Source organism: Psittacula echo, assembly GCF_963264785.1.
Source record: "Psittacula echo genome assembly, chromosome: 4".
Lineage (NCBI taxonomy): Eukaryota > Metazoa > Chordata > Aves > Psittaciformes > Psittacidae > Psittacula > Psittacula echo.
The window spans coordinates 108,811,518-108,829,630 of NC_137738.1; the positions used below are offsets into that span (position 1 = coordinate 108,811,518).

The following is an 18,113-nucleotide window of genomic DNA, read 5'->3' on the forward strand; positions in this document are numbered from 1 at the left end:
CAACCCAGCCACAGTCCAGGAGGTTCCTCCAGTGTATGGATGATAACTTCCTCATCCAAATGGTGGATCAGCCAACCAGGAGAGGAGCACTGCTGGATCTCATCCTCACTAACAAGGAGGGTCTGGTCGAAGCAGTAAAGGTTGAGGGCTGCCTTGGTTGCAGCGACCACGAGATGGTGGAATTCAGGATCTTGTGTGGTAGGACCAGTACAATAGCAAGTAGAATTGCAACCTTGGACTTTAGCAGGGCAAACTTTGGCCTTTTCAAGCAATTGCTAGGGGAAATCCCATGGGCAAGGCTGCTTGAAGGTAAAGGGGCCCAAGATAGTTGGTTGGCATTCAAGGATTGCTTATTCCAAGCTCAAGAGCTGAGCATCCCGACATGTAGGAAGTCAAGGAAGAGGGCCAGGAGACCTGCGTGGCTGAATAAGGAACTGCTGGGTATGCTCAAGTGGAAGAGCAGAGTTTATAGGTCATGGAAGGAGGGGCTGGCCACTCGGGAGGAATATAAGGCTGCTGCTAGAGGATGTAGGAAGGCAGCTAGGATGGCTAAGGCCTCCTTAGAATTAAATCTGGCCAGAGGGGTCAAGGACAACAGAAAGAGCTTTTTCAAATACATAGCTGATAAAACTAACACCAGAGGCAAGGTAGGCCCACTGGTGAATGGGATGGGTGCCCTGGTGACAGAAGATACTAAGATGGCAGAGTTATTGAATGCCGCCTTTGTCTCAGTCTACTCTGCCGGAGGCAGTCCTGAAGAGCACTGTACTCCTGAGACCTCAGATGAAGTCAGGTCACTGGAGCAGTTTGCCTTAGTCCATGAGGAATGGGTTAGGGACCAGTTGAGCAATCTGGACATCCATAAATCCATGGGTCCAGATGGGATGCACCCGCGGGTGCTGAGGGAACTGGCGGAAGTCATTGCTAGACCACTCTCCATCATCTTTACCAAGTCTTGGGAAACGGGAGAGGTGCCTGAGGACTGGAGGAAAGCAAATGTCACTCCAGTCTTCAAAAAGGGCAAGAAGGAGGACCCGGGTAACTATAGACCGGTCAGCCTCACCTCCATCCCTGGGAAAGTGATGGAACACCTTATCCTTGATGCCATCTTAAGGCATGTCAAGGATAAGAGGGTTATGAGGGGCAGTCAACATGGCTTTACCAAGGGGAAGTCATGCTTGACCAACCTCATAGCCTTTTATGAGGAAATAACATTGTGGATGGATGATGGCAGAGCGGTGGATGTGGTCTACCTTGACTTCTGCAAAGCATTTGACACAGTCTCCCACAGCATCCTCATAGCTAAATTGAGGAAGTGTGGTCTGGATGATCAGGTAGTGAGGTGGACTGCAAACTGGCTGAAGGACAGAAGCCAGAGAGTTGTAGTCTATGGGGCGGAGTCCAGTTGGAGGCCTGTATCTAGTGGAGTGCCTCAAGGGTCAGTACTGGGACCAGTATTATTTAATATATTCATCAATGATTTAGATGAGGGAATTGAGTGTACTGTCAGCAAGTTTGCTGATGACACTAAGCTGGGAGGAGTGGCTGACACGCCAGAAGGCTGTGCTGCCATCCAGCAGGACCTGGACAGGCTGGAGAGTTGGGCAGGGAGAAACTTGATGAAATATAACAAGGGAAAGTGCAGAGTCCTGCATCTGGGCAGGAACAACCCCAGGTTCCAATATAGGTTGGGGAACGACCTGTTAGAGAGCAGTGTAGGGGAGAGGGACCTGGGGGTCCTAGTGGATGGCAGGATGACCATGAGCCAACACTGTGCCCTTGTGGCCAAGAAGGCCAATGGCATCCTGGGGTGTATTAGAAGGGGGGTGGTCAGTAGGTCGAGAGAGGTCCTCCTTCCCCTCTACTCTGCCCTGGTGAGACCGCATCTGGAATATTGTGTCCAGTTCTGGGCCCCTCAGTTCAAGAAGGACAGGGAACTGCTGGAGAGAGTCCAGCGCAGGGCAACTAAGATGATTAAGGGAGTGGAGCATCTCCCTTATGAGGAAAGGCTGAGGGAGCTGGGTCTCTATAGTTTGGAGAAGAGGAGACTGCGGGGGGACCTTATTAGTGTATATAAATATATAAAGGGGGAGTGTCATGAGGATGGAGCCAGGCTCTTCTCAATGGCTAACAATGATAAGACAAGGGGTAATGGGTATAAACTGGAACACAAGAGGTTCCACTTAAACTTGAGAAGAAACTTCTTCTCAGTGAGGGTGACAGAACACTGGAACAGGCTGCCCAGGGAGGTTGTGGAGTCTCCTTCTCTGGAGACATTCAGAACCCGCCTGGACACATTCCTGTGTAACCTTATCTAGGTGTTCCTGCTCTGGCAGGGGGATTGGACTAGATGATCTTTTGAGGTCCCTTCCAATCTCTAACATACTGTGATACTGTGATACTGTGATACCTGAGCGGTCTAACACTGCAGCAGTGGAGTCTGAGTCCACTTCCACGCAAACTGACAGCATCTCTGCTCACTGAAGTAGGAATAAGAAGCCTCAGACCTTCCAGAGAGCTCATATTTCTGGTCCATGCTGTCCCAGACACACCAACATTGGGTATAAATCCCAAGCCAGTAATTACCTCTGTTTTCATCAGAAACTTAAGTAGATAAAACCCAAACAACCACAGACATTAAAAACCCGTTGCTTACTGTCAAGATCAAAAAGTTACATTGAGATGAAAGCACTTCACAGTACATTTAATGAAACTGAAGCATTGGTGGGATTCATTTAACCAACAATTAGACAGTCTACAATCTAAGCTTCCTGTCAAGTGACAGAGGCATGGGTATGTACTGCCTTGTTTGGATGGAGTTTCTTATTTTCTTTCCCCCCATTACAGGAGCCCAGAGAGCCTGTGCAGACAGGTCAGCTTTTAACAAGATAGTTACGCTAGAGGAATCCCATTTCAGAAAAGGATAGGAAAAGGTTAAGATGTAGACTGAAGCAAGCCTTGGAAAGTGGGAAATTGAGGAACTGGGGAGATCTAGATACTGCTACCAACATCTTCAACTTTATTAAATTATCAAAGCTCAGACATTTACTGTAGATCTGCAGTAGCAGAACAATGCAGGCAGCGTAGCCAAGTTAGTTACCCACAGGGAACTCAGCTGCTGGTGAGATTTGGTGGTGAGGAAGAACAGGTAACATGCCTGTGATTAGAAGGGCGAGAGGCGACACTTGGCACATGAACAGGTCCAATGTCAATAGGTTAATTTGGATGTCCAGGTACCTAAAGTTACTTGAGAAGACTAAAATGATGGCGAGAGTCAAGACATAACCACCTCAGAGGGCAGAGTAACTTCTTATTTGGGACCGGGCAGTGAATGGTGCCATAAAACACACACACGAGTTCGATCTCATGAGCTGCAGTTGAGACAACTTGACCAGACCAGTTTTAATGAACCTTCCAACAGCCTCGTAAATCAAAGCACAGGTGAGCAAAAATGACCTAAAATGGGTGAATCCCTGGAGCTACCACAGTACTACCTCTGTAACATTGTCTTCCAAGGTTCTGAAGCTTAGACCTTGGGCCAACATGGCCCCCACTGAGGACAAAGTTGATTGCAGCCCTGTCAGACTGCAGTGCTAAAGGAACTCCCAGTACACAGAGCAGCACCCACATCAGACCCATGTTACCAGGAAGAAACTATTTCCAGACCTCCCCCAGTCCAACACTGCTTCAGGATATCTAGTATCTGTAGAGCTGATCATTAGTCCAAATATGACAGGACCAATTTGAAAAGCATCCTCAAGAAAGAAGCTGTACAAGTATGGATGTCAGTGTAGGAATTCCATACTCAACAGCAATCAAACCAGCAGTCCTCTCTCTGAGAGCATTAAGTCAGAGTTTAGAAATGCAAGCACAAATGGGTATTTCTGCAGGTTACACAGATAAAAGACACAATCCCAACGGAAAAGAAAGCCCTGAGTAGTTTTAGCTACAGCACAGAACAAAAACATGCAGAGACTTTAGTTAAACCCACACAAAACTTCTAGTTAAACCCACGCCAAAAAGAAAAAACCCACACAGTTAAGTTGTACCGAAACACTAAACATTCAAGACGACTTGCAGCAGCAGCTCTGGTCTCTCTCCTCTTTCTCCAGGGCCGGACAGTGATTTCCCACAGCACAGAGAATTTGACAAGCTGGTTTTCCTTGCTAGGGTTACACAAAATCAACACAGACTGAACCCCTTCTCCATGTGTCATCAGAAGGTCACATAGCAAAACAAGCACCAGTTGCCACAGCCTGGAGAATCCGTGCAACCTGCTTTCACCCAGCATCCTTCCTGGGCATTTCTCAACCCCAGGCAGGATGAAGTGCCCTGGAAGGAGCAGCCCACTCCCAGCCACCATCCTTCCCAAGATTCTCCAGCTCTCCCTCCACTGCGCCACTAACAAGCAAGAACATGCTGCTTTTCCACAGCTGCAGAAAGGAGGAGTGCAGGAGCAAGTGGTTGCCACCGAAGGGTGGAAGCAGCTCACACCCTGCTCCTGAGGGCGGCCAGGAGCAGGTACAGCCAGCATGGCCTGCCAAGACAAAACCCCACACATGCAGCTCTGCTGGACTACAGGCAGCAACATCTGCCTAGCACAACCTAAAACAATCCTTCCTATCCCCTACAAAGTATTTATCAAGACTCACAACCAATTCTCTAATTAAATATCAAGTTTAAGGGTAGAGAAGATTAAACCTGTTCTTAGGATAAAGAGAAGGGAGTAGCAGATTTTCTTTTGAAAAAGGTAAATCAAGAAGTCGAGAGGAAATCCCTTCTCTGTGCCCCTCAGGTGTGCTTATCACTAAACAAGGTACTAAAAAGTAGTCCTTGGTTTCTTAAACTGAAGGCTGTACCCCTGCTTCACAGATCCTGAGCAGGTTTTCTGCCAACACCAACAGGCATTTCACATTTGGTCTTGTGAAATTCAGGAGCAGACCACGGATTATATGGGCAGCCTGTCACAAGAAGCCACAGGCCTGTACTCCAAATCCGTAACACACTTTACCCTAGGAAATGTTAGTCACTTCATCCATTCTTTATCTCTGTCACTTACTGTTGAACTGATAGTTCAGACTCCTCCTGGACATGGTGCTCACTCCTTCTCATTTGTCTCCATGTCTTTGGATCACACTTAGCACATTTAGGTAACAGCTGCCTATTAGTTTCAGTTGAACATAAATAGCATGTCAGTGCAAGGACAGACAGAAAAACGAGAAGCAGGGCTTCTGTGTCCTGTGCCGCCACCACGCAGGTATGTGTCCAAGGAAGCAGTTCAGCAGCCTGGTTCTCACCCTTCGACAACTGTTCTGGCCCTGACGCAACGACAGCAGCAGCACAGGGAGAGCAGCAAGACTAGGATAGGGGCTGTTTCATACCAGGAGCAGGGAACACTAGGCAATAAACACTGCTGTCAAGCACTTTGTTAGCACAGAACAAACACCTTGAAGTGAATTTTCACAAGTAACCTCTCCATACCACCTATCCCAATGCCTCTATGTCCCCAGCTTCCCTCTGCATTATGCCACTACAGATTTATATGGTAACCCAAGAAGCCAGATCAGGGAAGTGACCCAGCCCAGCTGAAAAAATACCAATGTTAAAAAAATCAGTTTCCAGCCCGCCCAGTTCCTCAGCCTTCACCACACACTCTCATCAGCACTACAAGGCACGCGCAAGCAGAACTGCTGCTTGTTAGCCACGGCCCTAGATTGAAAAAAACCAAGAAAAGACAAACCCCAAACCTCCCTCAACTATACCATGCTGTAAATCCAACCCACTCTGCAGCCTTTCTCCTGGGTGCCTCAGAAGACAGAGCTGAGGTGAACCACCCTCCTGAGGCCAAAGAACACTTGTTCAACCTCCAGCATCCAACAGCAGAGGGGATTCCCAAGGTGAAGACCGCATCCAGAGCATTATGTCCATCACCCACCAAGGCATTCCCTTCAATCTTCTACTTGCATTCTGAACTCATTTGTGTTTTCCCCTCCAAAAAACACCCCATGATGGCAGGTTTTACAGCTCAATTACCAGTATGTGGAAACGACTTTTGCATCTCTTGCTGCCTGATGATTTCCAGACCCCATAGCATGGAAATGACCGAACAGAAGTTGAGTCTGGGGTCTTGCTGGGGGGGTGGTGGTGGTGGTGGTTTATTGATTTGGGTTTTTTTCCTAAGGCACTTGCTCCACACCAGGAGTCAGACACCGGCTGAACCCACAGCCTGAGCAGAACATAAACCAAACTCAAAGTTGCTCACTGTCCCTACAAGATTTGGGGCAAAAATAGGAATACAAGGAAAAAGCAAGCTGGTATGTCCAACTACTGTAGCAGTACTTATTTTTGACCCCAGAAACCACTTGTTTTTCAAACTTCATTGCAACCACCATACAGCTAAAAGCATTTTCACAATTCAAAACATAATTTGTACCTAGTTTGTTTTCCCACAATCTACCAATTTTTTTCCCTGTTCTCTATCTGGGCCTCCTTCCTTCCCAATATATCCCATAATCCTCCTAAGATCATAGAATGGTTTGGGTTGGAAGGGACCTTAGAGATCATCCAGTTTCAAATCCTCCACCACAGACAAAGACACCTTCCACCAGACCAGGAGGCTCAAAGCCCCATCCAACCTGGCCTTGAATACTTACATCCTCAGCTTCCAACTTAAAATGGAATATTTACTTATATATGAGAAGTAACTTGTTTTATTTGCTATTTGTGATATCTGATGATTGACTTTAAAACAACTGCTTAAATGTACTAGTATGCAATTACAAACCAAGTGCTTAGCAACTCATAATCACTTCTAACAAAGGCCAAAGAAATAAAAAAAAAGAAAAACAGATTTTAAACTATTAGTTTTCTTACACCTTTGCATTTAAACCAACACGGTTTTGCATCCTCCTAACACAGCTTTGCCATCCAGACCTTGCTGTGTTTGGACCTCAAAACCCCACATGCTTTCTCTCTGTCTGGATTTGTAGAGCTGCTGTCAGCATGAGCAAAGACCAGAAGCACAGAACACAGCCACACCTTGAGTACAGGTTAGATCCATGACAGCTTCATCTGCATCAGCAGCATTCAGATGAAACCTCACCATGATCACCTACGCTTTGTTCTCTTGAGCACAGGACTACAGGCAGTCAGATTTCATGGGAAACCATATTTTGTGACTCATCTTTATTTGCATTTTACTTAGTCAAACAATAGCAATTATATGCTTGAGCCCAGTTTTGACATTTAAGCTTTCAAACAGCCGTCCTGGCAAGGGCAGTCCTCTCAACCTGCCTATGCTCAGGGAACGGCCAGCACTTTACCTGCCCACCCTACAGAGACTCCCAAAGCAAAGCATACCACTGAGCTCAGGCAGACCACTCTGCACTTCAAACTGTCATCAACTTGACACACTGAATGCCAATATAAAAATAAATTACTAAAAAAGATTAAGATATCAAGTATACCTTGACTGAAAGTTACTTATACTAGTATTTTTAACATGAAAAATAAAGGAAACCTGCTGGAAGCATGAGAGGCAGCAAATGAAGTACTCAAACTGGCAGAGAGGGGAGGCTGGGCAGCAGCCTATTAAGAGAAGCCTCCCAAGGAACAGCACCAGTGCCGAAACAACCAACCACCGACAGACTTGACCCAAGAATAAAGTATCCACAGAGCATAACTAGAAAGTCACCACAACTCCTAAAAACAAAATAGACACCCTAAAAATTATTTTTGTACCACAGAATTATCAAAAAGTCATTAAAAATGGTTTGTGATAACATTACATTTTCTAATATTTATTCCCTTTCTACCCTGAAAACAGCGACACAGCGCTTGAGGACAAGGCCCCTGCTCTCTGCAGGGAGGTTACAATGACTTAGGGATTCTTGCAGAAGAGCCATCAGGATATTTATAGTACCTCTAGGCAGGGTAATGAAACCTTTCACACGCACACCTCAGCACATCCAAAAGCTTAACTGCTGGTTTAGCAGGAAATATTGGACTGAAGTGATTCAAAGTCAAACGTGGAAGAGAACATACCAAATCACACATACAGTGAATTGTACCCAAACTGCCCCCGTGGATCATGCTTAATTAGTTCTTACAATGTGCAAAGATGGAAGTGAATTTAAGTTACTAATGTGAAGTAGAAATGCATTATTGTTGTATCTTTACTCACATACGCAGACAAACCTTTGGTTTTAAGGAATTAAAACACCTTCCCTCCCTCATCATTTAAACACACAGGCTAGTTTCAATGTTCTTGGAGACCCTTTTCCTGTAACAACTAAACAGCCCCTGCTTAAGGCCAGGAACACATTTTACATGCTCAGCTACCTCAGGTTCTTGGTGGAGCTCAGTGTAAACACATAAGCATGAATCAGAGCTGACAAGCTACCAGGTACTATTTTTTTTTCCCCCAAATGTAAGGAGAGATTCAGCCAATAAGCCAGTCACCTTCCATATCATCTACTCTGTACACAAGTGCTTTGGAAATAGCATTTCCTTGTTGCTACAGGTCAAATACTCTGTCTGAGGTTTTTCCTGAAACTCTCCTCTTCCAGCTGCAAAACTAGCCCAAGTTCTGTGGCTGCTGTGGGGGGATTCATCGCAGCAGGTCCCAGAAGGCAAAGCACTTTTCCACATTTCTGGATTGCCATTGCTGGCATCACTGCTGCAGCAGAGGAGAATCTGAGAATGTCTAATCACTGTAGTTACCAGTGGCACTTTGAAATAACATTACTTTCACACAGATTACTCAGTTGCATTATTGTAACAACATAGAGGACAACCAGGTGGACAGATATTTTAACCCAGCTCAGGATTCTTCCTTCATGGATGGGCTATTTTTTTAAAACATGCTAACATAGAGTCCTCCTTTCAACTGACACTCCTTGCACAGGACACCTTCCCAAGAAGTTTCCTCTTTAACCGATTACTTCCAGAAGAACTAAGAAAACAATACATTTAAAATATATTTGGGAATGGAATTCAGCACCACACATAAAAATCTCTTTGTATCCCAAAATCTGCTAAATTCCACTGTGCAGACTCAAGTCTGACACGCTGACATGCCAACTAGTCACTGAGTGGTGTTCAACACCACCACAACTAGACACTTAGTTTAGAATCTAGGAAATAAAGCCTGTCTGCCTGCCAGTCTACATGCACAACAAACAATTTATGTACGCCAGAAATAAATATCCACTGATCTAAATTGGTTTGACTATTCCAAAATGCTTCCAAACTCTGCACATGTACTCTTGCTATGAAACCTGATGTTACTCTGCTTGAACACTCAACAACTGCAGTTAGACCAACCACTAATACTAATTACTCAATTATTAATTACTAAAAATTACTGGTCACTGAAAGCACAAGTTCTCTGGAGTGAGAGCCGCCATACACCTGCTGACTTCTTAACTGAGACATTGACTATTTTTAACTTTGAGAATTGAAGTAAACCTTCCCAGCAAACTCAGAAAGCAACAAACCCCATGTGATCCAGGCGGGAATTTGCCAAGCAAAGTTAAACTACGGCCACAGCAGCACAATAAATACAGCCTTCCTTAGTCAAGGTATGCAATGGTAAGAGACAAGATTAAGTGACTGTCATGTGCATCCCCCAAAACAATTAAGCAAATCAATGAGTTGAAACCCTAAGATCTTAGATCTTTTAGGCAACTGAATTTTGACACTTAGTTGTCTCAAATATACTTTCTCTCACTTCAAATTACCCAAGGCTTGCTTAAGAGCATTTTTTACATCTCACAGTCTGAGATGCAACTTTAGGGTGACATTTCAACACTGATGAGGAAGTACACGAGTGCACACACACCTAGCACTAAGATTTAAACTCTGTTCTCCTGCCCTTGGTGAACGGCTATAGGGCCAATCATTTAAGGGATTTATATCACGCACAAAAAGCCAGATCCAATTCAACCCTCTCCCAAAATTTTCTTTTCTCCAGCTGTAGGTATCTACACTCATTACACCAACGGGTACTACAAGAATGAATGAAAGCATGAATTCTCTTAAATTGGCAGAGTTAGTCACTGAAAAGGTTAGAAGCTTCTGACCTGAACTGTCCATCTGCAAAAGAAGATGGTGTCGAGAAGCTGTAACAGACCTAAGGAAAAAGGACGTTAAGTACACAGCCTGTCTCACAACACAGACTAAATGGAAAGAGGAAAGCCTAGGAAAGCACACAGCTCTCCTTCATGATGTCAAGGAAACTACCTTAACAAGGAGCTGCGCACCACTGAAGGGCTGAAGTCGCCTTTGCCAGCAGCCCAGCAGCTCGCTCACAGACAGGGAAGGATAGCTTTGTTGGGTGAGGAAACAGACCCCACCCACGAGCGTGATCATTTCTGCTAAGCCACATCAATAGCAGCGAAGACACTGTGCAGGGATGGCCACCCCACCGCCCTCACAGGGGCTGGGGATGAGCCGGTGATGGAAGGAGCCAGGTGGACCCTCGCTGGGAGCTGGCAGAGCGTGTGGGGACAGGCTGCCAGCATGCCCCAAGGGAGGTACAGAGAGGGTCGCTGGGGCCACCGGGAAAACTGCTGCACCCGACTGTGGAGAGAAACCAAATCCTTCCTCCCTGCAGCAGAGGCGAAGCCGGCGTCGGGTGTGACCAGGGCGAGGATTCTGCGTCGACAGCAAGAGCAAGGAGGCGAAAGGGTGGGGACATGGGGTCCCCGGGGACACCGGGACACAAGGGGAGGATCCCACAGAATGCCACAGAACCCCAGGTTAGAGGGGACCTCAAGGATCCTCCGTCCAACCTTTAAAATACGACCGAGGGCTGCGAGGCAGGGCACAGAGAACAGGGTAAAGCCCCGGGCAGGCGCCCGCCACGGTGGGAAGAGGGCGGCCGGCCGCGGGGAACCAGACCCCGAGGGATGGGGGCAGCAAGGGGCACTGACCGATGGTGGAGATGAAGGTGGTGTTGAAGGCATCGTCGGAGAAGCGGAAGAGCACGCAGGTCTTGCCGACCCCCGAGTCCCCGATGAGGAGCAGCTTGAAGAGCAGGTCGTAGGTTTTCTTCGCCATGGGGAGGCGCGGCGGCCACCGCCGCCCGCTCCGGCCCCCCGCTCACCCCCTCGCCTTCACCGGGCGCCCCCGCCGCGGGTCCGCCCGCCCACCCCGGCCGGTAGCAACGGCCGCGCCGCTCGCGAGGGCGGCGGCGAAGGAGGACAAGGAGGGGGCCCACAAAATGGCTTCCTGTCGCGGGGCGGCCCCGGCGCCTGGCGCGTTCTCCGCGCCGCCACGGGCCCGCTGCTCCTCAAGGGGGGGAGGCGGCGGCGCCCGGACTCATAACCCCGAGGCCTGGCTCGGCTCAGCTCGTTCCAGTGCGGCTTCCCCGGACGGCGGCAGCTCCTCACAGCCGCTGACCGAGGCTGCGCGCGCGCGCCGCTCGGTAACCGCGCAGGCCTCCAGGCGGGGGCGCGCACGCCCTGACGTCAACACGCACACGCACCCCTGGTGGCAATAGGGCCGTAAAGGAGGAACAGAAGGGCGGGCAGCGCGCCCCCGCGCGGTGACGTCACCCGCGCTCGCGGCCGAGAGCCGGGGGCGGAGCCTGTGGGGGCGGTGGCCCCGCCTTCCCACCCTTGCACTTGCAGGCCGGCGGAAGTCCCGCCTCCTCGCCTTGCTTGCCGAGCTCCCATTGGCTATATCGGCCTGCCAGTCTCGCCTCCTCCCCGGGGGTGACATCACAGGGCGGGGTGGGGTGTAAGGGAGCAGGGCACGAGCGCGATCCCCGGCGGGGCGGGGGCTGCCGCCCCCTGGCGGCGGGTGCCCTGAGGGGTCACTGCTCCCCGCCAGCCCCTTCTCCTCAGGGACCCCCGGGGACATCTGGCGGTCTCCACGGGCCCAGGACCCGCCAGTCCCAGCCCAGCCTCACCGCAGAGCCCGGAGCACTGCTGCCGCGCCCCTGAGCACGGCAAACCATGACTCCCATGAGCAGCTGCAGCCAGGCCCTGTGCTTAGGGGTGTTAGATCAGCAGCCTTGTGTAGGCTCTGTCAGAAACGAGGGTGAAAACCAGACTGTCCAAGGGGCTGGAAGGGAGCACTTGGGGCCATGGTGTGTTATGGACCCAGGCAGCTGAATGGCGAAGGCTGGGCGCCTGGGTGTTTGGCCACAACTCCCACTGTCACTGTGCAGTAAGGCAGTGCCACCAGAGCCAAGCTGCTGAAGCCACATGAGATGGCCCATAGCCAGGGGCTGCCAGAGACCTCAGTGCTTCAGCGTGGGGAGGAGCAGCCCTCGCCGAGCCCACGCTGTCCCGCGGTGCCATCCAGCACGCTGCCAGTTGAGTTTCACTTACATAATTAAGTATTGCACAATCAGTGGTTTCTCACTGTTTGCAGAATGAATTGCCTCAAAAGGTTTAATAGGAGTCGCATCTCTATCGCCCAGCCCGTCTCAAAGCGCAGCTCTGAAGGCTAACACGCAGGTTTCTTCCCTTTGTGTTTCGATTTCTCTGCCTTCACAGCTCCTGCTTGCAGGCACATGGGTAGGGGGGAACAAGCCTCCATCCCAAGAAGCCTTGAACTCTGTCAGCGGGTTCTCTCCGGGAGCTGACGCAGCAGGGCAGGAGTTTGTGGCTTCACAGCGAAGGTTTATTTTTAGTGCTTTGCTGGATCAGTTTAATGGCACCATGCAAAATGCTTCCTGTTCACAACTGGGCAGATAAGGAAAGAACTACTGGTACCCATGGAGAGCTCTGCAGTGAGGGCACTGCCATGGGTACCAAGTGGGGACCAATGGGCAGGCAGCTTCCAGCCACTCCCCAAAGGTGTATCATCACAAGCACATCGCTAGGTGTTTGCACTACTGCTTACAATATCCTTTTGTCCTAAAGAGCTTGTTCATGGACTTCAAAGGAGTTTATCTCTTAGGATCCTAGGGAGGAAGCCATATGAAGTCACACATATCCACACTGCAAACAAGAGAAAGTATTTTCTGTCTAGTGTCTAAGACTGGCCCTGAGTTAAATGTTACCCCCCACAGGAACCAGTCCCAAGGAGACACCCCACCAAGGACAAGGACACCCTTGCTCTGGGTTGCTTGGTGAGTCCTGGTTGGAAGACCATCACCGCAGTGCTGGTCGATTTGGAGATGTCCAGTGAGAGGTGAAATGGTTCTCACAGCTCTCCCTACCACATCATCACAAGGTTCTTCTGTCCTGATCTCAGGAGGGCATCAATGTGATGTGAGAGGGATAATTACTGAATTAGGAAGAATGGAGTGGAAGGGGACAACCTCTTCCTGGCTGTCAGAGCCCACTTGCCAGATCTCACTGCGGGCAGGGGAAAAGTGAATAACGAGGAGTGAGTTGTGCAACAGTATTTAAGTTTGGGGAGGTTTGCTTGGAGAGAGTGGCGATGTGCTGGGCTGGCTGGTTACTCAAATCCTCTCACAAACCAGGGCCCAGCCCTTGGTGTGTACAGGAATGGAAGAGATCTTTGTCATCCAAAAGGCATCAGCAGCCACAGAGAACAAGCAGCTTTGTTTTCTCCAACTCCTCCCCCAGCCAAGGCAGGGACAGGAGCCCCACTGCTCAGCTGCAGGCACAGGTCGGGGTGTCTGAGGAGCTTCTGGGACCTCCATTTCTTGTTCCTGACCTTGGGGGATGAGCTCGCATGGAGCCCTTTGGCACAGACCCTCCCAGCCCTTGGTCACCTCTAGCTCCCACTTCAGGAATGGCTGTAACCCAAAAGTTACGCAAGGACTAGAGCCCTTGCAGAGGTGACAGTAACAGCCTCAGGAGGTTGTCTGAGGAGGAACAGGAAAGGGGCTGAAGTTGCTTTACCTGGTGCCATGCGACATTATCCTCTTAGCAGCACTGACCACAGCATCCTCCATGCTGCGAGTACCCAGGCACCAGACCGGGAGCTCTGAGCTGCAGCCACACCTCTGCAGGCACATCAGTGCCCAGCTGCCTGCTTGATTTCACTGTTGTTATGAAGGAAGGGGAACTCTAAATAAACACCAAACCATACCCAGGAGCTGGGTGAGACACCCCTGGATAACCTCATGTAAGAAACAAGCTTTGGCAGAAGGATGAATTCCTGAGAAGAGGAAGTAAAAGTGATGCTTTTCTCCTTTGCAGACACTTGCATATGTGGTATTGGGTCTCATCAGGCTCCCCAGACACCCTCCTGCCTCCAGCTGATCTGTAAAGGCAGGCCAAGTGGCTTCTGATACAGCTGTTTGGCAGCAGCAGGACATGCCAATGCTTGGAGCAGCTCCTACCACCACTGCTGGTGGAGTCAGACTTTCACCATTTCAGATCACACACCCCTGCCTCTTACCGCACCTACCTCCCAGGCAGGGTTGTAGTAGACAACTAGAGAATAACAGAAGCAAGAAAGGCAGCTCCACATCCCTGAAATGGGAACCCTCTCCCCCATTTTCTGTTTTATCTGGCACCACCCCATTGAGAGCAGGACTTGGTCAGCACTTCCCGGCAGCAGGGAAGATGGAAAGGTCACGCAAGGCTCAGAACCTTTGGCAGATGGCTCGATGTACCAGGCACGTCTCTTATTTCTGCACAGTCACCTCAGCTTGGCTTCTGGTGAGGCAGTGCCAGCACAGGCAGCTCAGTGGAGCTCCCAGCATGTTTGGACATATCCAAGGAGCTTTCTGCCCTCACTGCTGCCCAGTCCATCTCCATGCAGGGTGATGGGGAAGACCTGCTGGCAATGTGATGGGCCAGACCTTGACCACGCGACAGGGCAGACCTTGGCCATGCACTCGCAGGGGCTCTTTCCCTACATTTTATGCTGAAGGACCTCAATCTTCCTGTGCTTCTGCCCCCTCCAAGAGGCTCAGCCCATCTGTTGCCAAAAGTTTCTGTCTTCTGGTCACAGCATCACTTGCTTGTGCTGGGTCATGATCCCACCCTGCCAATGAGCGGGGGAAGAAGCTCCGCATTGTTGTCATCAGTGCTTTGCAGAGCCAGTCACTGCCTTGTTTTCTAAGGGTTTTCACCAGGCAGCAGAGCAGCGATTAGAACAAGGGGCTGAGAAGCAGCAATTGCTGGCTCGCTGCTACTGCTGAATGACGCTTTGACCTCTGGCGAGTAGCAGCACCACTTCCCCCGGTTCCCGGGGACTCACTGGCGCAGAGACTACACCACCCCCTATTCCTTATTCCTTGAGATCACTGAATGAAGGACTCCCTAGAAGAATGTTACAAAGGAAGATGAAGCATTAGTCTCTGGATCTGTGCAGAAAAGGGCTTGCCCCACATGCACTGAGGGTTTATTCTGCTTATGGGAGGGTTTGGAGGGATCCCAGGGAGAGCGTGGGAACACCCCAGTGCATTTGTTGAGCTCTGTACAACCAGTGCTCTGCCTTTTTCAGTTACATCTTGCCAGCAGATTATTAAATCCTTTAATCTCTGAGCAACGATGCTGATCTAGTTGCCTTGCAGCCATTGCTCACACCACATCTGTTGAAAACCCAGATCTGAGATAAAAGCCTGAAGCTTCCCACATGGTTGCCAGCCATCCCTTTCCCCCCTCCCCCCTCAGCTCCTGTGGGACAACAGCAGAAGTGGGAAGAGGGACTGTGGGGCACAGCCTGGAGGCTGCAGGACATCAGCAAGTGGCCACAGAGTTTCCCCAGGTCACACAGGGCTCAGGGACACAGCTCGGGGGCTGCAGACAGGGCACATCTGGCACAGGTAGGCTTCCAGCCTGCAGCCCCTGAAGCTGGGCAGGGCTGCAGCTCCTTCCAGCCAACTGTTAGCATGGCCAGAGATCAGTGAAGTGGCACAAGATGCTGCAAAGCCATCCAGGATCCCAATAGGATTCATCCTCTGGGTTCACATCAGAGGATCTTCCCCACAAGGGCAGCCCCAGGGCCTGCAGGAGAGGCAGCATTTTCAGTGGCATTTATTCCTCATCCCCTGTTCATCAGGAGGTGCATTTCATCACTCACTCGGCTGTTTTAAGTGTCTGGGGATCATGTGAAAAATGGGATGTTTCCTTTAACGATGTGCATGTGGATGGGAAGATGTTGGAGCTCTGCACCCCAAGCTGGCTCCTGTATTGCTGCCATCATCTAATTATAGAGGAGTCAGCTGCCGGCAAACTGATCCATCCTAAATCCAGGCTTAGTATGTGCGGCGTTTACCTCTCCAGCTCCCCAGCCCATTCAGTTTGGGGTAAATCTTGCACCAGCACAGTTCCCTTGCTGCCTTCCTGCCCTTTCCCTGCCCTCCTGTGTCATGCCTGAGCAGTCTCTGCTGCTCTATGAACACTCAGGTCGAGGTCCAAAAAAGCCAGAAAACCTCTGATCTCAGCCCAAAGGCTGGCCAGAGCCTAAGGCCACAACCAGTCAACACCAGGGATGCTCTGAGCAGCCACCAGCAGTTCCCCTCAACAGAGATCACTATCCCTAGTTCTCCAGCACCGGCCTCTGCTTGCACTGCCTCTTCTCATAGCTGCCAGGAGATAGAGGCAGCCTTGTCCTGCCTACAGGTTCCGTAGGGGACGAACAGGATCCAGTTCTGCCTTCAAGCCCTGTACAGGGAACCTGGCTCACTGGGTCTGTGGTGTCCGGGCAGGGAAGGATGCATTTCCAGCACTGGTCAGGAGAGTTTAGCAGAAGCTGGAGGCTCATTCCCAGATGTTGTCTTTTGCAGAAGCTGCATGGTCAGACACATCTCTCAAGTCACAGAGAGACAGTAAGGTGTTCCATGCTGAAAGGGGAGACATGCTGGGGGTGGCGGCTTGCCCTGGAATTTGGAATGATTGGCTCCTCAGTACCCTCCATGCTTCCCAGCAGTGCCAGGAAGAGAGTGCTGCTTCACAAGCTCACCTGGCACATTGAAACAGGGACACACAAGGGAAGCCTGGAGTATCTAGCAGATGAGGAGTGCCACAAGCAGATGGGATTACGGCAAAGCTGAACTGTAAAACTGCCACGGAGGAGGGAAACAGGGAAAGAAATCCAGTGGATCTCTGGGAATGCTGGTGAGCTGGTTTTGGGGGAAAGCAGCAAAATGCCTCCTGGACCCCCCTGGGTCCCTTTCCCTGCATAGAAGCCAAGAGAAGAAGGCTGAAAGCGAAAAGGACCATTGGTGGGGGTCAAGCAAGAGTGTCCAGTCTGCTGGGACAGCAGCATGCAGGGACATATCCTTTCCCCATCAGGAGGACAGGTTTTTCTCCAGGGCTGGTCCAGCCAATACCAGTACCAGTTAGTCAATACTCAAGAAAAAAACCTAAGGAATGTCAACCCAATGCTGCGAGCACGGAGATCATTGTCCCTGCTCCCAGCCCATGAGCTTCTCTGTGTCCCTGCAACCGCATCCACAGAGGCCGAGGTCTTGACGGGGCTGTTAGTGCCTCCTGGGACCCCACCAGCTGTGGCAGGCTCTGTCCAAAGGATGCTCATTGAGCCCCAGCACCATTTCCTGGTGGCAGCCGGGTTAGGAGGGTTTTGGCAGTGAGCCTCACTGAGAAGCACCAGGACCTGGGAATGAGGGACAATGGGGATGATGAGGAGCTGAGCGGAGGTGGAGGCAAAATTCTAGGAGCTTTGAGACAACTTTGAACAAGGTTTTGGGTGGAGGGAGCTGGTGGCACTGGCCAGCCCTGCACCAGATGCATCCAGGGGCTGAGCACTGTCTGTCCATGGGGAAATGGGGCTGTCAGTGGCTCAGGAGAGCTACTGCACCAGAACATGTGGGGTACATCCTAGCATAGCCCTGGCACCCATTCCGCTTGGTCACAACCCTGGCAAAGAGCCTGTGGTGGCCCAACCGCCCCAGGGACCACGGAGCTGAAGGAGATGGGATGAGACCACAGAGTCCCATGGGTGGCAGAACCTCACCACCAGCACCAGCACTGGGTGTCTCTTCCCTCCCACATCCGCCTGGTGCTGCTGCCTATGCGAGGCAGGCAGTGAAACCCGAGAGGCTGGGGCAGACCATGGGAAGGGCATCGCAAGGTCTCCTGCTGCCCTGCTGCCAGCACCCGGCTCAGGCAGGGCCCTGCTGCCCGTCCATCCTCACTGCCCCGCTGCTGCTGTGCCGTGGATGTCGAGCTGGAGGGCTCTCCATCACTGCCACCTGCATCAGCACAGACTGC

General features: G+C 50.6%; 1 protein-coding gene across 2 annotated transcripts in view; it reads right to left on the reverse strand.

Moving 5' to 3' along the window:
• Window positions 1-11,477, reverse strand: part of RAB10 (RAB10, member RAS oncogene family) — a 54,207-nt gene extending 42,730 nt beyond the window's left edge. Inside the window, exon 1 of one of the 2 annotated variants that reach the window (XM_080616987.1) lies at window positions 10,935-11,477. In XM_080616987.1, coding sequence (XP_080473113.1) covers window positions 10,935-11,061 — 127 coding nt within the window. In that variant the 5' untranslated portion in view covers window positions 11,062-11,477. The remainder of the gene's footprint in view (window positions 1-10,934) is intronic. The other variant, XM_080616986.1, reaches the window with a different exon arrangement.
• Window positions 11,478-18,113: the final 6,636 nt, after the last annotated feature.